General features: G+C 44.1%; 1 protein-coding gene across 2 annotated transcripts in view; it reads right to left on the bottom strand.

Annotated features, from left to right (window-relative positions):
- The window catches only part of csnk1a1 (casein kinase 1, alpha 1), an 80,355-nt gene extending 65,806 nt beyond the window's left edge, over window positions 1-14,549 (bottom strand). The window contains exons 1-3 of one of the 2 annotated variants that reach the window (XM_068043441.1): window positions 14,210-14,549; window positions 13,941-14,047; window positions 3,968-4,094 (exon numbers count right to left, since the gene is read on the bottom strand). In XM_068043441.1, the coding sequence (XP_067899542.1) occupies window positions 3,968-4,094; window positions 13,941-14,047; window positions 14,210-14,332 (357 nt within the window). In that variant the 5' untranslated portion in view covers window positions 14,333-14,549. The remainder of the gene's footprint in view (window positions 1-3,967; window positions 4,095-13,940; window positions 14,048-14,209) is intronic. The other variant, XM_068043442.1, reaches the window with a different exon arrangement.
- Window positions 14,550-25,111: the final 10,562 nt, after the last annotated feature.

The following is a 25,111-nucleotide window of genomic DNA, read 5'->3' as shown; positions in this document are numbered from 1 at the left end:
TTTGTCCATGTTTGGACCAAGGCCATAATGAGATCTGGAGCTGAGTACTCCTGGTGGAATCCCAACTGAGCAGGTTGTTACTGAGCAAATGCTGCTTGATAGCACTATCGATGACACCTTCCATCACTTGGCTGATGATTGAGAGTAGACTAATGGGACGATAAATGGCTGGACTGGATTGTTCTTGCTTTTTGTGCACAGTCTGTACCTGGGCAATTCTCCACATTGTCAGGTAGATGCCAGTGATGCAGCTGTACTGGAACAGCTTGGTTAGGGGCTGGGCTAGTTCTGGAGCACAAGTCTTCAGTACTACAGCCAGGATGTTGTCAGGGCCCATAGCAGCCTTTGCTGTATCCAGCGCCTTAAGCCGGTTATTGATATGTGGAGTGAATTGAACTGTCTGAAGACTGGCATTTATGAATGTGAGGACCTCAGGAGGAGGCTGAAATGGATCTCTCAGCAAATCTGGCTGAAGATAGTCACATATGCTTTAGCCTCATCTTTTGCACAGACATGCTGGGCTCCACCTTGAGGACGGGAATGCTTTTGGGAGCCTCCTCCTCTGATTAGTTGTTTAATTGGCCACCACCATTCACGACTCAAAGTGGCAGGACTACAGAGATTTGATCTAATCCGTTGTTTGAGGAATTGCTTAGCTCTGTCTATTGCATGCTGCTTCCACTGCTTAACATGCATGGAGTCCTGTGTTACAGCCTCACCAGATTCTACTTCTTTGGCCTCCTGGTCTTGAGAGTATGGGTAAGCGTCTAGAGAAGGTCAGTGGTTTGTGAAACAGCACCTGGAGTGGCTATAAAGCCCAATTCGAGTGTGACAGACTCTTCCACAGACACTGCAGACAAAATTGGTTATCGGGGCTGTTACACAGTTGGCTCTCTCCTTGCACTTGTCTTTTTTCCTGCCAACTGCTCAGTCTCTTTGGCTCGCCACTCTTTAGCCCCGCCTTTATGGCTGCCCGCCAGCTCTGGCGATCACTGGCAACTGACTCCCACGACTTGTGGTCAATGTCAAAGGACTTCATGTCGCGTTTGCAGATGTCTTTAAAGCGGAGACATAGCCGGCCGGTGAGTCTGATACCAGTGACGAGCTTGCTGTACAATGCGTCCTTGGGGATCCTGCCATCTTCCATGCGGCTCACATGGCCAAGCCATCTCAAGCGCCACTGACACAGTAGGGTGTATATGCTGGGCATGTTGGCTGCCTCGAGGAATTCTGCGTTGGAGATACGGTCCTGCCACCTGATGCCAAGGATTCTCTGGAGGCAGTGAAGATGGAATGAGTTGAGACGTCGTTCTTGGCTGACATGTCCAGGCCTCACTGCCATACAGCAAGGTACTGAGGACACAGGCTTGATACACTCAGACTTGTGTTCCGTATCACTACGCCATTTTCCCACACCCTCTTGGCCAGTCTGGACATAGCAGTGGACACCTTTCCCATGCGCTTGTCGATTTCTGAGACAGGTTACTGGTGATAGTTGAGCCTAGATAGGTGAACTCTTGAACCACTTGCAGAGCGTGGTCGCCGAAATTGACGGATGCAGCATTTCTGACACCCTGTCCCATGATTCGTTTTCTTGAGGCTGATGGTTAGGCCAAATTCGTTGCAAGCAGCCGCAATCCTGTCGATGAGTCCCTGCAGACACTCTTCAGTGTGGGATGTTAATGCAGCCTCGTCAGCAAAGAGGTTCCCTGATGAGGACTTCCCGTACTTTGGTCTTCGCTCTAAGACGGGCAAGGTTGAACAACCTGCCATCTGATCTTGTGTGGAGGAAAATGCCTTCTTCTGAAGACTTGAACGCATGTGAGAGCAGCAGTGAGATGATCCCAAATAGTGTAGGTGCGAGAACACAGCCCTGTTTCACGCCACTCAGGATAGGAAAGGGGTCTGATGAGGCACCACTATGCTGAATTGTGCCTTTCATATTGTCATGGAATGAGGTGATGATACTGAATAGCTTTGGTGGACATCCGATCTTTTCTAGTAGTCTGAAGAGACCACGTCTGCTGACGAGGTCAAAGGCTTTGGTGAGATCTATGAAAGCAATGTAAAGGGGCATCTGTTGTTCGCGGCATTTCTCCTGTAGCTGGCGAAGGGAGAACAGCATGTCAATGGTGGATCTCTCTGCTCGAAAGCCACACTGTGCCTCAGGGTAGACATGCTAAGCCAGCTTCTGGAGTCTATTTAAAATGACTCGAGCAAAGGCTTTCCCCACTATGCTGAACAGTGAGATTCCACGGTAGTTGTTGCAGTCACCACAGTCACCCTTGTTCTTATAGAGAGTGATGATATTGGCATCGCGCATGTCCTGTGGTACTGCTCCCTCATCCCAGCACAGGCAAAACAGTTCATGGAGTGCTGAGAGTATAGCAGGCTTGGCATGGCCATGATTGGCAGAAACTGGGCTGCACTGAGGGCAGTATCAGTGACTTTTTCCCTGGAGTACAGTTCTAGGTAGTGCTCCACCCAGTGGTCCATTTTCTTGCATTGGTCAGTGATCGTGTCCCCTGATTTAGACTTGAGGCGGGGGGGGCAATCTTGATTGTTGGTCCAAAAGCTCTCTTAATGCCATCAATCATTCCTCTGATGTTTCCAGTGTCGGAGGCCAGCTGAATACAACTTCATAGGTGTTGCCAGTAGTCATTTGCACAGCGCCTGGCTGTTCTTTGTGCAGCACTTCTGGCTACTTTAAGTGCTACGGACGCTAATTCGCTGGGGCCTTTCTTGTCGTTCAACAGTGCAATGCGCTTAGTGGCTACGACAGGTTCCAGCTCTTCAAAGTGAGATTAAAACTAGTCTGCATTCTGCTTCTCACATTTACCAAAGGTGGTCATTGCTGAGTCATAGATGGAGTCTCTGATGTGGGCCCACTTGGTCTCTGCATCCCCTGTAGGAGTGTTTTGAAGGGCTTTTTCAAGTGAATTTAGAAACTTATGTAACAGCTGTGGATAGGAAATTCTGTTAGTGTTGATGTGCAGGCGGCCCTTCTGCTTGGAGTGATGAAGCTTCTTTGGTTTAAGTCTAACTTTGCTGCACACCAGGGAGTGGTCAGTGTCACTGTGGAAGCTGCGTGTGACCAGATAGGCACCTCATTTTTAGGCATGCCTGATGCTGTTCCTGCCATCATTTCCCACACTGCTCATTGAACCAGGGTTGGTTCCCTGGCTTGATAGTAATGGTAGAGTGAGGAATATGCCAGGTCATGAGATTGTGGAATATAATTCTGCTGCTGCTAATGACCCACAGTGCCTCATGAATGCCCAGTTGTGAGCTGCTAGATCTGTTATGAGGCAATCCCATTTAGCACAGCAGTAGTGCCACATAACACAATGGAGGGTGTTCTCAGTGTGAAGACAGGACTTCATCTCCACAAAGACTGCGCGGTAGTCACTCCTACCAATATTGTCATGGACAGACGCATCTGCAACAGATTGGTAAGATTGGTAAGGACGAGGCCAAGTAGGCTTTTCCACTCATGTTGGTTCACTCATCACCTGTCACAGACCAGTCTGGGAAATATGTCCCTCAGAATTCAGCCAGCTGTGTTAGTGGTGCTATTGAGCCACATTTGGTGTGAACAGTGAAGTCACCCAACCAGAGTTCACTGAGGTTTCAGTTTCTGCAGCTGCACCTTTACATAGTGTGCCAAAGTTGCTTTGATGGTTCTACTAGGAGGTTTCCCCGAGGTCTCAAAATGGCTGTTCATATTATTACGTACATATGTGCAAACGATTAAGTCCCACGCATCATGCTTTAATATTAAGGTACTCCAATACTTCGGATACCATTTTGAATAGCACACTATAGCAACCACAATGAACCTTCTTTGGTTCTCAGGTGCGCAAGTTGAAAACTACAGCATTCCAGTGCCGTATATTCTCTTGTTACACAGCAGCTTTATCCAAAATACGTGCAAATCCAAATCAGGATTTATTGCATGATTACATACCTGGTCAGCTAACATCAGAACAGTTTTCATCGTGAACCTGCGAGAACAGAAGTTAAAAAGATCTTCAAGGCTTGGTCCAAGCAAGTCCATAACTAGGACATTGTAATCCTTTTCTTGTCCATACCACCTGTGTGAACAATTCACAAATCCTTAGCTTGTATTTATCTCTATATTCTACGACAGAACATTTATGCAAGCCAATTCTAAATTAAAAATGTTTGAATTAAAAGCAAGTCTGTTGAAATTACAGATGAGCCAAGAAAAATGTTACTCTAGAATATTCTTTCAATAAAAGGTTAAATATGATGTAACACATCCTCAATTTAGCACTTTAAAAGAAATGGCAGGATATTCAAAACTAGTAGGGCATTTGCATAATGCTTAGAAGCTAAAACGATTCAATTACATTAAAATGGTACTTTTAATATAAGCAATATTTTACTATGAAATTAATGTGCCACATAACATGTATTCCGTATGCAGTTACACAAATTTGGCTTCTTGTAAGACTAAGCAGATCTGTCTTTACCACTACCAAGCTGAAAGCAGTCTGAGGTATGAAGTCAACAGAAGCAATAATTCTGTACAATTAGTACATTATACCAATATACCAAAAGAAGTTCCCGACTAGCTTTAAAATTGAAGTGAAAATATAAATCTAAACAAAGGAGCTAAAGCAGACTGTTCTTTCACTAAAAGGTTAATACATTGGAAACTAGACAATAACAGGAGACAGCATCATGCAACTTCTTGCAGCAAACACAAAGAACAGCAACGATGACAGGAAGGCGGCTTTGCGGTGCAGCATGCTTTTATCTACAACAGTCTAATCAGAAGTAAGGGACCCACGTGAGCTATGTTTGGCATTGATATCCACTTTCTAGTGGGCATAGACACTCAGGACAAATATCATCGCTAATTTAAATGCACAGATTAGACAAACATATAGTAAAGGCCGAGTGGTTTTAATGGGGGATTTTAACTTCCATACGGATTGGATAAGCAGATGAGCTCATCAGTAGGTAGCTAATTGCGCTCAGGTAAAGTTCTGCAACAATACGCTTCAGAACCAAGGAGGCAGGCCATTATTAGATGTAATAATGCGCCTGATTTAGTTAACAGCGTCACGTGCATGAACATTTATCTAATATGGGTGGTTGATGGTCGGCACAGACTCGGTGGGCCGAAGGGCCTGTTTCAGTGCTGTATCTCTAAACTAAACTAATAGTGACACCAACATGCTTGAGTTCAATACTGTGGTTGAAATGGATAAATGCTAAACAGCTAAAGTTCTTCTAGACTCAGGAAAGCCTGACTTCAAAAGGATGAGACAGACTGTCCAGTGAACTGGGCAAATCTGATAATGGGTTAAACAAAAGACAGAGTACAGCATAGATTTATCAGAACGATACAAAGACTCCAAGGGTTAGATTATAAAGAGAGATTACACAAACCAGGGTTGCATTCCCTGGAATTTAGCAAATTAAAGTGATTTGATCAAAGTTTAAGCAACTAAAAGGGAACTACCTGGGTAGATAGAGAGAAGTTATTTCTGCTGGTTGGGGGCATAGCCTAAAAATTAGAGCCAGGCCTTTGAGTGAAGTTAGGCAATACATCTGCAGTAAAAGGATGGTAGAAGTTTGCAGCTCTCTTCCACAAACAGCAGCTGACGCTGGGTCAATTGTTCGATTTAAAATCCGAGATTGACAGATTCCAGTCACCCAAAAGTATTGAGAGATATGGGGAAAAGGCAGGCAAACAAAGAGTTATGTCATGTAGCATAGAATGGTTACAGCACAGGAGGAGGCATTCAGCTCGTCAAGCCAGTGCCAGCTTTGATTTAGCTAGTCCCACTCCCCTGTAGCCCAGCATTTATTTCCCTTCAGGTGCTTATCCAATTCCCTTTTACAAGCCAAGATTGAATCTACCAATGCCACCCTCCAGGAAGTGCATTCCAAATCGTTGCAAAAAAAAAGTTCTCGTGACGTTTGGTTCTTTTGCCAATCACTTAATAAATCAGTGTCCTCTGAAGCTTGCCCCTTCTGTCAATGTGAACAGTTTCTCCCTATCTATTCTGTCCAGACCTCTCATGATTTTGAATACCTCTATCAAATCACCTCCCAACCATTTCTCCAAGGAGAATAGCCCTAGCTTCTCTAATCCATCCATGTAACTCAAGTCCCTCATCCCTGGAACCACTCTTGTAATTTTTTTCTGCGCCCTCTTTACAGCCTTCTGAAGGATGATACCCAGAATTAGACAGAGGCCAAACCACTGTTTTACAAAGGTTCATCAAAACTTCAGCCATAATCTCATTGAATGGCAGTACTGGCTCAAGGGGATAAATGGCCTTCTCCTGTTCTTATCTGCCTAACTTGAAAAGATGTGCAAGAGAGCATGTTCAAGGGGTCAAGGCATACTGCTGCAGAGCAGGTTTGCTCTATATCCAATCCATCTTATATCTGACCAGAGTGTCTACGCAAGACACTCTTTCCTACAACTATCATCTCTGATCCAGAGCCAAGCCCTCCCTCCCCAGCAAACCAAATTTTTAAAGTTAATATGAAAAATGCCAGTGTAAAGTTGAGATAGCACATTTGTAAAATAATTTCTTTGTAGTTGTAATTACTGAAAGGATTTTAACCTGCATAAAGTACACTGGAGCTTGAGCCTGATTCAATTTTGGCTGCAGAAGAAAACAATGCAACAGGACAATAGAGGGATTGCAAAATGAATTACACCAAGTTTAATGCTCCAGATTTCTAAAATGATCTCAAATAATTTCCGCTAGAAGAAATTTCAAAGCAGAGAAGTGCTCCGGCTAGAACAAATTTCAGGGCAGTGACCTATTACAGACAAGCTATAACTCAAATAAAATATATGCTTCCGAAGTCTTAATGATACCGGAGTGTCTCCTGACAATGCAGCAACGCATCTGAACGTTTGCCAGCTTGCCAGTATGGGTCTGTGCACGCACGCATCAACATCACCATGTAATGACATCACATAATGACATCCGAGTGTTGCTTCATCCCTCCATGGCCGCGATCGCCGCCTCGATCCCCTCCAACAATATCCTGCAATTGGCACCTCAATTGCCTCTTCTCTTCCCTGCTCCCTCCCGCCATTCTCTCGCACGCCCGCATGACTCTTTGCCACTCCACCTTGCTGCTCACTTCCTGCCTCGTCGCTAGCATTCCCCCCCCACCGCCCAACTGCTTCTCCAGGCGGGGAGCGAGCAGCAGGAGGGAACAACAAACAGATGTGCGCAGTGAGACGGAGCAGCAAGGTGGAGTGGCGAGCAGACAGGAGCGGCAAAGGGAAGCAGCGAACACAGAAGCGAGTGGGAAAACGAACACGGAGATTGAGGCGCCGATCGCAGGAAGGAGCGGAGAACAGAAGCGGCAATCAAGAGGGAACGGGGTGATGTTGCGGGTGGGGTGTGGAGGCAACCATTGAGGGGCGAGTGTCTTTAGGTTCAACTCAGTTTGTGTCAAATTAAGCAGCGCCATCTTTATTACTAGCAGCTGCCTGAGACGTCGCGGACAGTTATGTTTCTGCTGATGAGGCTGCAATTACACATGTGCCAGTATGCCATCTACGTTTGTGTTGTCAGAAAACGCAGCCTAATGATACAGCCATCATTTAATTTAGTGCTTTGGAACAAAGCAATTTGGTCTTAACTGGCAGCAACCCCTGTGTAAAGTTAATCTGCAGTCGAGGTCTGTATCAACACAAAAGCAAATCAAGATTTCTCGCCGACTTCAATCTGGTGACAGCTCAGGCCCAGAGATTGGATTCATGTTAGCGCAATTATTGTAGCAGTGATTCAATAGCTGCAGTTGGACATCCAGTTATTATAAAAAGTACATAACACTATCAAAGGATATCCATCCCTTTCTCCATTAAAATCACATGGAACTGCTTTCCATACAATTCCAACCCCAGACCGGGAGTAATAAAATGTGAAAAGACTTCCACATAATGGCTTATATTACATCTGATTTGATCTATTTGAGCGCAAATAACACTACAGCACTTTCACCAGCTGGCACTGACCTACCCAAAAGGAATTCAAATATTTAGCACCAATACGTAGCGCCATATCTGGGTGGAGTGAACATATCTTTCATATCTTTAATTGAGAACAGACTAGTTGTCCAACACTCATTGCATCTAATCAGCAACTCAAAGCCCGAAGTAATATACCACCAGTTTCATGAATTTTTACTGATAAGGATCTGCACGTATAGTAAAGACAAATCAATGTTTTAGAAACTGAACACGAATACTATTCATATATTCTTTTGGGCCTCCTTATCTCGAGAGACAATGGATACGCGCCTGGAGGTGGTCAGTGGTTTGTGAAGCAGCGCCTGGAGTGGCTATAAAGGCCAATTCTGGAGTGACAGGCTCTTCCACAGGTGCTGCAGAGAAATTTGTTTGTTGGTATACTATTCACTAATACTATTCAATGTGTTTTATTCCACTGGCATGAGGTTAAACAACCTCTGGCTGATTTGGTGTAGAGTCAGTTCCATTACTTTATCCAATATTTAATACATTTAATTTTTAAGCCCCAATTTTGACTTAACCATCCTTATCCAGCAGGAGCTATTACTGCTTGAGGCAAAAATTAAATGCTTCTATAACACAGGAAGTTTGATGTACAGTTCATCCGTTCTCATTCTTGGCCATGGGCACAATGACCCCACTATCCTTGGTTAGTGAGCTAAAAATTGCTCAGGATCCTTCCCTTATCCAGTAACCCTTGTTGAAACGATATACTGGTCAAGAATAGTGCGAACTAACACTCGCTATAGTAGAATTAGATACCACACTCAGGTTAAAATGCAATTACAAATGGCATGGGTAATCAGCACCTGTGGAACTATACAGCAAGAAAGTTCAATGCCTTCTGGTTGATGGGGATATTTGGCAAGAAAAATATTTCATATCTCTAATTTTGAGAGTCAAGAGTACCGCAAGTTATAACTTCTACTAACTTGTCCCTTACAGCAAACCTTCCAATAAATGGGCTTGTTTAATTACTAGAATTTTATTGCAGCAATTAAGCTTTGCAGTCACAGCTTACAGCACACCTACAATATGCATTAAACCATGCAGTCAGCCTTTGCTCAGCAGTAGCTCTCTCACCGAGTCAGAGGATGTGGGTTCAAGCCTCCGTCAACATACTTGCACTATTGAAGGCATCGCCTTTGATGAGACCTTAAATCAAGAATCTATCTACCCACTCTGGCAGACACGAAGGACCCCATGGCATGATTCAAAAAGGAGATGAGGACATCTCTCCAGTATACCTCAACATACCTTTAAAAATAATTCAGTAATTATCACATTACTGTTTGGTGGACCCTGCCACGTGCAAGTTGGTTGCCCCGTTCTCTACATTACAACAGTGACACTTCAAAGTACTTCAATTAAACTGAAGCCCATTTATTGGAAGGTTTGCTGCAAGGGACTAGTAGCAGTTATAACTTGCAGTACTCTTGACTCTCAAAATTCAGTGGCTACAGAGGACTTTGAGGTGTGTGAAAGGTACTATATAAATACAAGTTCTTTTTCTACACAGCACAATTTCTTAAATCGATAAAAAGCTTAAATCAATTCAGTTTGTCAGATGAACCTCTACTGCCCCAAGGGCGTTTTAAGTTCAACTCCACTTCAAACCAGGTGGTACCATTTCCTTTTATCCAGTCTCTAGATCATGCAAAGTAACAAAAGTCTATGCTACAATATGCTTAAACTGCATGTGCACAGAAATACAGCAGTTCCTTTAACCTATCTATATTGAAAAAGTATCTTTACATTTGATCGGTCCAAGGAAAAGGTTTCAAAGCACTTTTAGAATTGCAACAATATCAGCATAGTGCAAGAGCTCAACATACTGTACCAGTCATAAACTTACTTGAATTCTCAATTCTACACATTAGGTTCTTATTTCGGATAATTGTGCCTTATATCAGGAAGTACAAGGTAGACCCTGATGAACAATATGAATTGAAGACAAATTTTAAATGTTAAAATATAAACATTTTATGGGCCATGTTGGAGATGTGTTTGGGTCCACTAAGCATTACACCAGAAAAAGTTGATTGGCAACCCACTTCCAGGCTTTTATGTCTTTGTTCTTTTCAGAACAGTTAATCCATATTGCATGGGCTCTAAGCAACACCAGACCATAAACTTAAAAGGCAAACTATCAAATCTCGTCAAAAAGCAACAGACTAACCCACAACCAGACACTTAACATATTGAATGTTGCAAGCATTTTTTCTTCAAACTATTTTCCATCGTCCAAAAACAGTGCATAAAAATGCTTTAGCAGTATTTTGCAACTATTAACAGCTCCACAATGGCCATGAAACCTGAGTGGCACATCTAGTTTAATATCTATTCAAATATAGATTTTTAAAAATGATTTGCATTACATTGCAGAATGTAGATCAACCCAAATAGAACAAAACTGTCAGACTGAATGGTAAAACTTGCGGAGCTCTTTCTTGTATGACATGGTGCCCAATATCCATAGACTACAAATTTGGCAACTAGCAGTTTAGCTACACTTCAAGCTGTTTCAACAAGACACGACACTTGTTATGCACATCAAGGAAGCGATGTTAACTGGAGGCTCGGCTGAAAAAATGGGTTGAAAGAGGCTTTCAAGATGAGGGAAAAAAATGGAGGCAGGAAAAGTGTGTTTAGGTCAGACACAGATGAAGGCTCTATCAATCTTTTGAGGTGGTGGAGGGAGAAGAGTAGTCAGGCTTAAGGAGGAAGAGTGTAGCATAATCTATTAAGTTCAGAAATTCTGACCAATTTTTCCCCTTTCTTTACTCAAGTGACAAATTACAAATGGTTCCACAACTCCACTTCATATCAGCTAACATAGATGAGCTATGCAACCCTGTTTTCTAGTCATATTTGGATATTAGAAATGGACAAAAAAATTAATCTAGCTGATCTACTATAAACTTATTGCAGTCTACCACTGTCAACTACTCCAAATTATTATAAACCAAGTTATCAACTCATTAGTTAAGAGTTGAGTTCCAATAAGTCAAAGCAAATTTTCCAAATCAGGAACTTTACTGAAAGATTAAATTAACACCAGGTCACTGAATAACCTCCCCAACCAAGCAGTTCCTACTAAATGCCCAAGACATCCAAGTGGCAACATTCATACTGCCTAATCTCATGATTTTTTCCCAGCAGGTACATGTGAAAGAATGCCATTGAGCTGTCACAACTTAAGTGAATTCCACAATGCATTCTGTATCACCCACAGGCTATGATGTGGCCTTGTACAAGACTGAAAATACATGTTGTGCAACCTCCACCCAAGTCTCTTGCCCCATCCCCAGGACAGCAATTCACAACAGAAATGTGTAATCCAAATATGGCACAAAGCAGACCTCCAGGAAAACACTTGAGATCTAAAATGTTGCAAAGATGGTATTACTAGCAGAGACAGAAAGACAAGTCTGCAACTCCATTCAATTAGATCATGGTTGATCTGCACTTCAACTCTATTCCCCTGCATATCCAAAATTATTGATCTGTCTTGAAAATTTCAACTGAGCTAGGATCCAAATGCTTTTTGGGGACTGTGAAAGAATTCTGGATTTCTACTATTGTGTGTGAACAAATGGTCCCTGGTTTCACTCTAATTGTCTAGCTCGACTTTTAAAATTATGTTCTCTGCTCTGAATTCTCCAACCAGGGAAATAGTTTATGCAGCCAGTCCTCCAAACATAACTCTAAGCTCCAGTGAATTTGCACCCCTTTGGTGCCCAAAACTGAACATACTACTCCAGATGGGAACTGACCAAGACACTGCAAAAATTCAGCATCGCTTCCTCACGTCTTCCTTCAACACCCTCCAGATAAAAGCCAAAATTCCATTTCAATTTTTGCTCACATTTTCTGCCTGTACAGTAGCTTTTAGTTGTGTGCTCCGCAGGAACCTAAATCCCTTTGCTCCTCCACAGCTTTTAATCTCTAAGAAAACTTTCTAATATTTCTCAGATTGAAAATGGATGACCTGATACTGTCCTACATTGAGCACTTAAGTGCCATAGTTTTGCCCACTTATTTTGTAAATTCTGCTCCCATCCACACAACTTAATGTGCTTCCTCACTTGGTGTCATCCGCCAATCTGAAAATTCAACTCTATATCCCTTCTAAGACACAATCTCTGGGGACGACCACTTTTCACATCCCAACAATCACAAGAGAAGGTTTCTTTACAACTGTCAACCCATGTCACAAGGTTGCCACTAGTCCAAAAGCAAAAACTGCAAACGCCAGAAACCTGACGTTAATAGAAAATGCTGGAACTACTGAGTGGGTCTGACAGCATCTGTGGAGATAGAAACAGAGTTAACATTCCAGGTCGACAACTTTTGAGAGGTTAACTCTGTCTCTCTCCACAGATGCTGCCAGACCCGCTGAGTATTTCCAGCAGTTTGTTATTACCCACTAGTTCTGTGCACTTCCATTTGCAAACAATCTCCTGTCAGGAACCTCAACAAAAGCCTTCTGGAAGTCCATGTCAACGACCTCAAAAAACTCAACTTACTCATCACAAATCCATGCCAGTGTGATCTGCTCATATTTGTCCAAGTGCTCAGTCCTTGCCTCTGAAAACTCCAGGAACTTTCCAACAACTGATGTTAAACACAGGCCTGATTGTCTGGTCTTCCTCCCTCCCTAAACAATGGGAGCAATTTTCCAATGCATAGGCACAAATCTTGAATCTAGGATTTTGCAATTTTGCACCCTTTTTGATTACCACAGGATGGAAGCCATCTTAAAGCAAAGCATTACCTTTTCCATTTTTTTAAAAAAAGCTTGTATTAGATCCATTAAGTTCCTCCTCTTGATTTTTTTTTTGAAGCTCCTTGCACTCTTGGTTCTCCTCCTCAACTGAGAGCAGATATCAAGTACTAATTTAATAAGTTTTTCATTTCCTTATTGCCCACAATAGTTTCCTGCATGTGCATTTAATGGGCATACATTCCCCTTTACTACTCATATTTGTGAAAACTTTTGCTTTGGTATCACAATTCCCCTTTATAAAAATCACTGTTTTCCTTTTATTTTAAAGAAAGCTCTCCCCCACCTTTCGATTTCCACTTTTTCCTTCAATTTTCTAAGTATCGTCTTTTAACTAGATACTGTCCCTTCCCTAACTTATTGCCCAAAAAGTGCAGAGGAGCTTCACTGCCAAGTTGCTCCCTTAGTCCTTAAACTTATTCAAAAAGTTGCAAAGTGCAAAAACAGTTTCAATTTAACCTACAAAAAAGGCATCTTTCCTTTTGGAAACTTATGGCTAAGAAGAAAACATCCTGGCAGTCGGAAAAATTACGGAATAACCGGGGCTCCAAGGAAAAAATATATAACTCCAGTAGGATGAAACTTGCTCCTAATCACGTCGATCCGCCATTTTATGACATGTCCGTACAAAACACAACAAAAGAGCAGCCATTCCACGCATCTATCTGCACTGAACATGTCACAGTACAATTAAAAAAACTTTAGAATACAATTTTTAAAATCTGATGTCTATGGATTGATTTTCAAAAGGCGAAAGGCACTGACGGCGACAGAAAATTACAACTCGAAAAAAGACACAATGTCAGTAGGCCACAAAGTAATTGCTGGGGTGAAATTCAATCTTTATTTAAAAATAATAGTCATACACGAATCCCAATTACCAGTTTCGATTTAAAAAAAACAAATTATATAATAGAAGTGGGTATTTTTCGCCTCATGCTTCTCACCAGCCTCTTCACTCAGCAGAGGTGGGGTTGCGGAGGGGGGGGGGGGGGGGGGGGTGGATGGGTGGTAGGGAGAGGGAGGTCGCCCACCGCACAAACGCCAAAAAAGGGCAATTGTTACATAAAAAGCACACACAACACAAACAAAAAGTTTATCGATTTAACATACCGGATATGAGGGATGCCGACTCCTCCCTGTAAGATCTTGTACAGTTTGCTCTCATAGAGAAGCTGAGGATGCCTCGCTTTCTGTGATTCCAATTTCACTGCCACCTCCTAGAAACGGGGGGGGGGGGGGGAGAGGCAAAATAATAAAGGAAGGAAGGAGAAGGGGGGGGGGAAAGAAACACTCGTCAGTCGGTGAAAAAACGTCAGCCGTTACATTCGCGGTAAAAGAGATGGAATTCTCTCCTCCCCACCGATCCGGCCGACACTCACCTCCCCATTGGTGATGTTAATCGCCAGGTAAATGTCGCCAAACGAGCCGCTGCCGATTTTCCTGACCAGTTTGTATTTTCCACCGACGATAAATTCCGCTTTCGAACCACTGGCGCTAGCCATCCTCCTCGTTATGTTTTTCTCTCAGCACGACAACAGGCAGGTCGCGAACATATAGAAACCACCCAGTTGTGTTGCTTTTCCCTGTCTGAATTATTCGGATCCGTTTCCTGTTTCTTTCCTTCCTTCCTTCCCTCCCCGAGCGCCAACTCTCCCTAATGCTCCATCTTCTCACCGTCAAGTTCTTTCTTCTTTGCAAAGGCTTGTGGGGGGGGAGGGGAGGACTGACGTCACCGGTTTTTTTACAATCATCATCTCGTTCTCGCGCTGATCGCCATGGTGATGTGGCCCCGCCCCCGGTCATGACGAGATGCCGTCACTGTGGGGGTCACCTTGCGTTGTGGGAGTTGTAGTCCAGAGTACAATAAAGGGGAGAGGCCTACAACAATAAAATAAAAGCAAAATACTGCAGATGCTGGAAATCTGAAATAAAAACAAAGAGTGCTGGAAATACTCAGCAGGTCTGGCAGCATCTGTGGAGAGAGAAGCAGAGCTAATGTTTCAGGTCTGTGACCTTTCATCAGAACTGGCAAAGGTTAGAAAAGAATTAGGTTTTAAGCAAGTGAAGGGGAGGGGGGTTGGGGGAGAGAACAAAAGGGAAGGTGTTTGATCAGGCAGAGGGCAGGAGAGATTAAATAACAAAGCTGCCCTGGGACAAAGGCAAAAGGCGTGTTAATGATTATGGTGAAAGACAAAGCATTAGTCCAGAGAGAGTGTAAATAGAATAATGAGCAGCTCTGACTACATGAAAAACGGGCACATGGTTAAAAAATAAAATATTAAAAAAGGCCAGTCAGGCTCTGAAGTTACTGAACTCAATGTTCAGTCCGCAAGGCTGTAGAGTGCCTAATCGAAAGATCAGGTGCTGCTCCTCGAGCTAGCGTAGATGTTCACTGGAACACTGGAGCAGGCCAAAGACAGAAATGTTGGCATAAAAGCAGCGGGGAGTGTTGAAATGGCAAGCAACTGGAAGCTCGGTGTTGTACTTTCAGACTGAGCACAGGTGTTCTGCAAAACAGTCACCCAATCTGCTTTTGGTCTCCCCAGTGTAGAGGACCATTGTGAGCACCGAATACAGTATACTAAATTGAAAGAAGTACAAGTAAATCACAGCTTCACCTGAAAGGAGTGTTTGGGGCCTTGGATAGTGAGGAGAGAGGAGGTAAAAGGGCAGGGGCCTACAACTCCCATCATACCGTGGGACTTTTTGTTCTTGTTCTGACTTCTCATCTTTAAGTGGTGGGGGTGGTGTTCACTGCCTTCATGAGGAAAAAGTGTTCCTTGTTTTAGTTGGAAACAAGGCTCCTCAAATAAAAACAGAAAATGCAGGTCAGACAGCATCCGTGGAGAAAGAAACAGAGTTAATATTTCAGGCTGATTATCTTTCATCAGAACTGGGAAAAACTAGGAATCTAATACGTGTGAAGCAGATGAAATGGGGGAGGATGAACTGCATTGGGGAAGAGATGGTCGCTCACCTCCTTCCGGAATGTGCCTTCACAAAGCATGTCTGGAAAGAGAGGTTCAGCCCACACAACTCTGTAATGCACGGCAGTACTCTATAGGCTGTTCTCAGGGATGCACACCGAGATAAACATCAACTGCTTCTGGAGGACTATCAACTCATGAAAAGATGTAAAGAGCTGTCGATGACCGAGTGTTGCAGAGTAGCACATTCCAAAGTCCAGGACTACAAGCTGAGGGATGCATTAAAGGTTCGGGCAGCCACCGCAAAATCTCAATGGGGAAATGCCACTGTGTAGGGCCCTCCTGCCATAGTATACCAAGGGGCTGAAAACCAAGTAAAACCCCTCAGACTGTATGCACCAGAAAAAGCTTGACATGGAATGTAAATGTACATTGTATATGTAACCTGTAATTGCAAGTGTAGCGAGGCACCTCACATGCTGTTTTGAAAGAAACTTATCTGTATTGCACTTTATGTAATGTCAAATTTGAATTGTTATGAAATGTATTTTTACAAATGTTATGAATTTTTTGGGGAAATAAAAGAAATGGGGGAGGGTGGAAAAAGAACAAGGGGAGGTCAGTCATAGGGTGGAAGGCAGGAGAGATTAAATGACAAAAGAGTTGGTGGTGCAAGGACAAAGGAATGGGACAAGTAAAGAAACAAAAGATGTGTCTAGATGAGATATGAATGGCAGAATGATGAACAGCTGCCATCCAAAAGCAAAAGCAAGAGGAAAAAACAAATTAAGCCAAAACCTAGAAAGAAAAAGAAAACAAAATGTGGGCTGAGGTTACGGTCCGAAATTGTCTGGAAGGATATAAAGTGCCTAAGCGAAAGATGAGATGCTGCCCCTGGAGTTTACACTGAGCTTCATTGGAACACTGCTGGAGGCCGAGGCCAGAGAGATCAGCATGAGAGGAATCTCAGGGTCATGCTTGCAGGATGAACAGAGATGTTCCACAAAGCAACCCAATCTGCATTTGGTCTCCCTAATGTCCAGCAGACCACATCGTAAACAGTGAATACCGTACTCTAAATTGAAAAAAGTACACGTAAATCGCAGTCTCACCTGGAAGGAGTGTTTGAGGCCTTGCGTGGTGAGCAGACAGGAGGTGAAAGGGAAGGTGTTACACCTCCTGCGCTTGCATGAAAAGGTGCTGTGAGAAGGGGAAAGGGTATTGAGGAGTGGACCAGAGTGTCATGGAGGGAATGCTTCAGAATGCTGAAAAGGGAGGTGAAGAGAAGATGTGTTTGGTTGTGGCATCAGACTGGAGGTGGCAGAAATGGTGCAGAATTTATAAAAGGGAGATCACACTTGACTAATTTATTTATTTTTCTTTATTTAGAGATACAGCACTGAAACAGGCCCTTCGGCCCACCGAGTCTGTGCTGACCATCAACCACCCGTTTATACTAACCCTACATTATTCCCATATTCCTACCACATCCCCACCTTCCCTCAATTCCCCTACCAATACTAGGGGCAATTTATAATGGCCAATTTACCTATCAACCTGCAAGTCTTTGGCTGTGGGAGGAAACCAGAGCACCTGGCGAAAACCCACGCGGTCACAGGGAGAACTTGCAAACTCCACACAGGCAGTACCCAGAATCGAACCCAGGTCATTGGAGCTGTGAGGTTGCGGTGCTAATCACTGCGCCACTGTGCCGCCCTCTAATGTAATTGAACTTTTTGATGAAGTAACAGAGGAGGTTGATGAAGGGTATGCAATGGATGTTTATATGGATTTTAAGAAAGCATTTGATAAATTACTGCATAAATGGCTGATTAACAAAATTCAGGCTCATGGAATAGGAGGGTCAGTGTCCAATTGGATAAAAGAAATTGGCTTAAGGACAGAAAACAGCGAGTTGTAGTAAATGGTTGTTTTTCAGACTGGAAGATAGTAGACAGTAGTGCCGTGGTGAGGCTAGGGTGATCATTTGGGGGGAGGGGGGGGCGTCTTGGATCCCGGGGTTGGGTTGGGAGGCGGAGGCGGCCCTCAATCGGGCACCCTGTGCCCTATTGTCAGGCCCCCCCACCGCGGGAGCAGAAAGGCCGGCAGCTACAGCTGGGCGGCCTTTTACGTCCCCAACACACCCGCTTGCCATGGGTAAAATACACGTGGAGGCGGGCGAAGGTCCTTAAGCGGCCGTTAAGTGGCCACTTAAGGGTCTTGATTAGCCTTGGGCGGGCGGGTCGCTTCTCACCCCCCGCCCCCCTGCCGGACCTCCGTAAACTTGGTCGGAGACTAAATCGGGGCGGTTAGGCCTCCCGAAGCCTGCCACTCATTTTTACGCCACCCCCACGCCACCATCCAACCCGATAGGGCGGCGTAAAATTCCGGCCTGTGACTCTATAGCCTGCTCTCTGGTTGGCTCCAGAGCGTATTGTTCCAAGAAATTATCCCGAAAACATTATATGTTCTCCTCATCTAGGCTACCACTGCCCATCTGATTTTTCCAGTCTATATGTAGGTTAAAGTCCCAATAATTATCGCTGTACTTTTCTGACAAGCTGCCATTATTTTTCCTTTATACCCCGTCCTTCAGTGTGGTTAATGCTAGCTGGCCTGTACACCACACGCACAAGTGACTTCTTGCCTTTATGATTTCTCATCTCTACCCAAACGGCTTCTACATCCTGGTCTCCTGAACTTAGGTCATCCCTCTCTATTGCGTTAATATCATCATTAATTAACAGAGCTACCCCTCCACCTTTTCCTAGCTTCCTGTCCTTCCTAAATGTCACGTAAGCTTCAATATTCAGGTCCCAATTTATGTCTTCCTGCAGCCATGTCTCTGTAATGGCTGTCAGATCGTTCTTATTTATTTCTATTTGTGTTCTCAGTTCATCTGTTTTGTTTCAAATGCGACGTACATTCAGATACAGAGCCGTTAGTTTAGTCCTTTTATTATTTTTGTAACCTCTAGCCTTATCTGTTGATTTACTCTTAGATTTGTACGCTCTGTCCCTTCCTGTCACAGTCAGTTTATCATTTTCCATATTAAAAACTTTTCTCTCTTGCCTTGTCTCTACTCCTTGATTTACCATATCTTCCCAAATTTGATCCCTTGCCCCCACTACTCAGTTTAAAACCCACTCTACTTCCCTAGTTATGAGGCTCGCTAGAACACCAGCCCCAGCATGGTTCAAGTGTAGACTGTCCCAACGATACAGCCACCACTTTCCCCAGTACTGTTGCCAGTGCCCCACGAACTGGAACCCACTTCTACCACACCAGTCTTTAGAGTCATGCATTAATTTCTGTAATCTTATTTGCCGTATGCCAATTTGAGGTTCTGCTTCTTAATTTGGTGCCTAGTTCCTCATACTGACTATGCAGAACTTCTTTCCTTGTCCTGCCTATGTCGTTGTTACCTACATGGACCACAACAACTGGATCCTCCCCCTCCCACTGTAAGTTCCTCTCCAGCCCTGAGCAAATGTCCTAAACCCTGGTGTTGGCCAGGGGCTGCAAGAAGTACAGAATTTGTTGCAAACTGCTGGATTGTTTGTGAACTATAGTAACCTGGAGCTCAGACACTGGCCTGTGCTGGTAAAAACCAGTTTGAACTAATTAATTTATGTGACAAGACAAAGGAGAGATCACAGGAAAAGAGCCTTATTTGGACACGGTGTGATACCGGGGTCTTTGGGCCTGGGCCAATTAGGAGAAGATACAAACGAGGTGAGTAGGCTTAAATCAACCGGAAAGAGACAGCTCAGTTTTGAAGAGATGAGAAAGAGAATAAGAATAGAGAATCTCGGGCATAGAGCCAGCGAGAAACTCCGGAGACCAACCATCGCGGAAGTGGAAGACCCTGCGTGAGCAACACGATAATGATGTAAAAGAGAGAGAGAATGGAACGCCTTGCCAGCGTCAGCTCTCCCCTTTTTCGGGTATTATCCTTTGTTTTCTGTGACTAGGTCAGAGGAACCTAAGGGTGTGCTTCTCAATTCTAGCTAGCTTTGTTATTAACTGTATAACCCAGTTTGAGTTGCATGCTTTTGTTTAACCGTGTATAAGCCTTATTCTTACATTGTACAACAACGTGAATAACGTAAATTGATAGTTAAAGAAAGGACTGAGTTTCCTCCTCTTTGTACTAAGCCATTAACTGTAGCCGGTGGATTAGGTAGAAGGTGGCTCCCCTGTAACCCAATATCCCAAACACCCAGCCTGAGCCTGAATTAAGAGGACTTAGTCCCACGTGACGGCCAGGATCAAGTGGGTGAAGGGAATAAAGGGGCCAAGGGGGAGTTGACTCCATGCCACGGTTTACACTGGCACCAGGCAGGCAACACAGCCATCTGGACTCTCGCTCTTTGCTGCAGAGAATAGTGTCAATCCCCCTAACTACACTGTCCCCTACTACCACTACATTCATTTTTTCTACCTCCACTTGAATGGCTTCCTGTACCATGGTGCCAATGTCAGGTTGCTCAGCCATCCTGCAGCCCCCACTCTCATCCAAACAAGCTGAAAGAACCGCAAACCTGTTGGACAATCACAAAGGCTGAGGCTCCTGCACTCCTGACCTCTGGGTCCCTTTACCTGCCTCAGCTGCAGCCACACTCTCCTGTCCCTGACCACTGACCAAATCAGAAGACCCTATCCTCAGGGATGTGGCCGCCTCCTGGTACAAAATGCCCAGGTAACATTCCCCTTCCCTGATATGTTGCAGTGTCTGCAGCTCGCGCTCCAGTTCAATGACTCTGAGCCGAAGCTCTTCGAGCCGTAAACACTTACGGCAGACATGTTTGCCCTGGATCACACTGGCATCCAAGAGCTCCCACGTGCTGCAGCCATGACGCAGCACCTGTCCTGCCATCCTTAATGTGTTTTAATTCACTACTTAATTATTTTATTCAATTATTTATTTTATTTTCCTTTTTTAAATATATTTTATTAAGCTTACCAATAATTCCTTTACTATTTTAAACATTAGGATTAGAATGGACCTTAATCACTTCCCAGATACTCACCAAACAGGTAGCTTCTTCCCAACCAACCACCTACCTGAAATAAAAACAAGAAATGCTGGAAATACCTCAGCAGGTCTGGCAGCATCTGTGGCGAGAGAAGCAGAGTTAACGTTTCATTTCAGTTAATATATGCAAGTTCTGAAGAAGGGTCACTGACCTGAAACGTTAACTCTGCTTCTCTCTCCACGGATGCCGCCAGACCTGCTGAGTATTTCCAGCATTTCTTGTTTTTATTTCAGATTTCCAGCATCCACAATATTTTGCTTTTACAATCACCTACCTGCTTGCCTGTGATGTTTGATGCTATGTTTGATTTAAATTAAATTAAATTAAATTAAAAGCTTACCTGTATACTCACCCCGGCGGCTCTCTGTTTCCCTTCTCTCTCTGTTGATTGTGATGTCACTCTGATGTTACTTTTCAGTTTTTCCCTGCTCCGCTCCTGCTGCTCCCGCCATGCTCCTCTCTATCTCGCTATGTCTCCGGTCTCCGACTCTGGGTTTTTGGAGCACTTTTTAAACCTCCGCTCCCGCCGTGCTCCTTTCTCTCTCACTCTGTCTCCGATCTCTATTTCTTACACTTGATTCTCAGGAAGTTCTCAAAATGAGGGAAGAGGGTGCTCATGGTGACTGCTCTCTTGGCTGGTTTTTTCCAACCCTTCAAAACAGGTCACACCCCAACACACTGTCCAAAGTGAAACCAAAAACGATATCTCAAGAGTCAAGCCTCCTGACTCCAATAATTCTTGACCTATCAGTTCTCTGTAAACATCTCCACCAAGTCAACAATCCCTTGCTGGGTATTTATCTGAAGACAGGTGACTTCCAGTAAGGGTTGTTTACAAACAAGACCTCTTAGTGTCCTTTCAATGACCCCAGTGGAAAAAAAATCCATGGAATCCTTTTCAGTTTTCCCAAATAAAACAATGTCCATAATTCTAAAATACATGAGTCCTCAAAAAAAACTTAACAAAAAATATAGAAGCACCATCATAACAACCCAGATCGAACTGCTCACAAGTGTGGTGGAAGTGGAGACAATCAATTATTTCAAAGGCAACTTGAAGGAAATAAACTTGCAGGGCTATGGGGATCAAGCGGGGGAATGAGACTGAATGGATTGCTCAGTGGAGAGCTGGCATGGACTTGATGGGCCGAATGGCTTCGTTCTGTGTGGTAAATGACTCTATAGGATGATCCGTTGAATATGGAGCCAGGTCAGTGGAAGGTGTGGATAAGAGAAGCCTATACCGTTTTGGGAGGGAGGGGAAGGGGTGAGAGCAGAAGTACAGGAAATGGGATGGGCACAGTCGAGGGCCCTGTCAACCACGGTGGTGGAGGGGGGAATTTTCAGTTGAGTAAAAAGGAAGACATATCAGAAGCGCTGATATGGAAGGTTGCATCATCAGAACAGATGTGATGGAAATGGAGAAACTGGGAGAATGGAATGGAGTCTTTACAGGAAGCAGAGTGTGAGGAAGTATAGCCAAGGTAGCTGGGAGTCAGTGGGCTTATAGTGAATATTTGTTGATAGCCTAGCCCCAGAAATGGAGACAGAGAAGTCGAGGAAGGACAGGGAAGTCAGAAATAGACCATGTGAAGGTGAAAGAAGGGTGGAAATTGGAAGAAAATTTGATGAAATTTTCCAATTCAAGGCAAGAGCAGGAAACAGCACCTATTCAGTCATCAATGTACTGGAAAAAGTGATCAGGGAGGGGGCCTGAATAGGGCTGGAACAAGGAATGTTCCACATATCCCACAAAAAAGGCAGGGACAGCGAGGACCCATGCGGGTACCCATTAGCAATACATTTTTTTTGAAGGAAGTGAGTGGAGTTAAAGGAGAAGTTGTTCAATGTGAGAACAAGTTCAGCCAGGCGGAGGAGGGTGGTGGATGGAAACAGGTTGGATCGCCATTCAAGGAAGAAGCAGCCAGACCTCAGACTGTCCTGGTAGGAGACGGTGCTGTAGAGTGACTGGATGTCCATGGTGAAGAGGAGATGGTTAGGGGCAGGAAACAGGAAACTATTAAAGTGATGGAGGGCATCAGAAGAGTAATGGATGTAAGTGGGTAGAGACTGAACAAGAGGGAAAAAATAGAGTTGAGATAGGAAGCAATCAGTTCAGTGGGGCAGGAACAGGCTGAAACAGGGTAATCCTGTTTGTGGATCTTGGGCGGGAGGTATGAACAGGCTGTTTGGGGTTAGGGGACTATGAGATTAGAGGCCATGGAGGGAAGATAGCCAGAGGAAATGAGGTCAGTGACAGTCCTGGAGACTAAACTGGGATGATGAAAGGACATAGACCCGAAACATTAATTCTGTTTTTCTATCCACTGATGCTACCTGAGTATTTTCAGCATTTTCAGTTTTTATTTCAGATTTCTATCAACTGCAGTATTTTGCTTTTGTATTAGAGAAATTAAGACAGCCAATGTCACGCTGGCAGTTCTCAATGAAAAGATCAAGCGGGCATAAGAGGCCAGAGGGAGGTGTCCAGGTGGAGAGAGAATACTGGAGATGAGCAAAAGGGTCCACTCTGTGGGGGAAGACTTCGGGCAAAGAAGTGGAGGCGGAGGTGAAGGCACAGAAGAAGAGCTCAGCATCATGTTGAGCTCAGAATTCAATGAGATTAGATGAGGGGTGGGAGGTTGGGTATGGAGGTGGGGTTGGCACGTGGGTGTACAGGTAAGGGGATGAAGCTGAGGTCTTGGCTAAGGACAGATCGCTCATGATCAGAGAGTGGAAGGTCAGAGAGTATCGTGAATACACTGCAAGGGGTAAGGTTAGAAGAAGGGATGGGGTCAAAGGGAAGTGAAGGGGTAGAAAGTTCCAGAGGGGCATTATTACCCACTCGTTGTTGAAGCTTGCGATCCTTCACAAAGGAAGAAAAAAAATCTTTTGTTAAAGCATCAGATAAGACAAAGGATGAAATGAAAGTGCAGACCAGGACAGCTTTGAGATATCATGAGCTGGTGCTGCTGAAGTGAGAGGTTGAAAGTGTGCATGTGATGGCGCATGGCATTGATTGTAGATCTCAGGATGCGGCGAGAACAGTGGTTCAAGGAATGCTGAATGTCTGGGAGATATCTGTAATTGTGGTGGATTCGAAATATGAAGGGTGGAATTTCAATTTGAATCCTTGTGGAATAAGTCAGAACCGGAGACAATTGCTAAGGAAGGAGATTTGGCTGTGAAAGTGAGTTCCAGTCACCTCCGGTCCAATCTAGTCTGCCTGAGCCCATCTGCAGCTGAAACTCTCATCCATGCTTTTTGCTACCTCCAGGCTTGCACTGTTCCCATGCTCTCCTGACAGGCCTCCAACCTTCTGCCCTGCATAAACATCAGCAAATCCAAAGCTCCCCTCCCCCTATTCTACTGCGTACTATGTCCCACTCACCCCTACGTACTACCAAGTTGCCTCCCGGAGCACCAACACCTTGAGTTTAAGGTTGTCATCCGTGCGCTCAAACATTTTTGTGGCCTTGCCTCTCGCTAGATCTATAACTTTGTTCAACCTTACAACCCTCCAAGAATTTTGTGTTTCTCATACTCTGGATTCATGCATCCTCCAGTCCCTTTGCCCCACCATTGGCAGCCATGCCTTTAGCCATCTAGGTCCTAAGAACTGGAATCCCCTCCCCTCCATCACTCCACCTCTGCTTTAAAACCCTCCAATATCTCTTTCTTTGGTGTTGTGTCAATTTTTGTCTCATTGACAAAATCCTTGTGAATCTATTTCTGACCTCTTAAGCATACCCAATTTTAATCGCTCCACCATTGGTGGCTAAATCCTTTATTTGCCTCGGCCCGTAGCTCTGGAATACTGTCCCAACACTTCTCTGCCTCTGAACCTCACTTTCCTCCTTTAAGATGCTCCTTAAAATCTACCCCTTTGACCAAGTTTTTGGTCATCTGACCTAATATCTGCTTATGTAGCTCGGTGTCATATTTTGTTTTATAATGCTCCTGTGAAGCGCCTTCGGCATTTTATTACATTAAAGGCACTATATAAATATAAGTTGTTGTTGAATCTCATCCTTCCTGTAATGTGGTGACCAAAACTGTATGCAGCACTCTAGCTGTTGTTTAACTAGTGTTTTATACAGTTCTAACATCACCTCCCTACAGGGAGTTATCCCTGGTGTCCTGGTCAATATTTATCCCTCAATCAATGTCACGAAAACAGATTTATCTTTTCATTATCACATTGCTGTTTATGGGAGCTTTCTGTGTGCTTTCTGTCATGTTTCCTGCATTACAATAGTGACTATACTTCAAAAGTATTTCATTGAGATGTCCAGTGGTCATGCTATATAAATGC

Source organism: Heterodontus francisci, chromosome 12 (genome assembly GCF_036365525.1).
Source record: "Heterodontus francisci isolate sHetFra1 chromosome 12, sHetFra1.hap1, whole genome shotgun sequence".
In the NCBI taxonomy this organism is placed as follows: Eukaryota; Metazoa; Chordata; class Chondrichthyes; order Heterodontiformes; family Heterodontidae; genus Heterodontus; species Heterodontus francisci.
The sequence above is the reverse complement of the archived record's forward strand: the minus strand, read 5'-3'. Positions and strand labels throughout refer to the sequence as shown.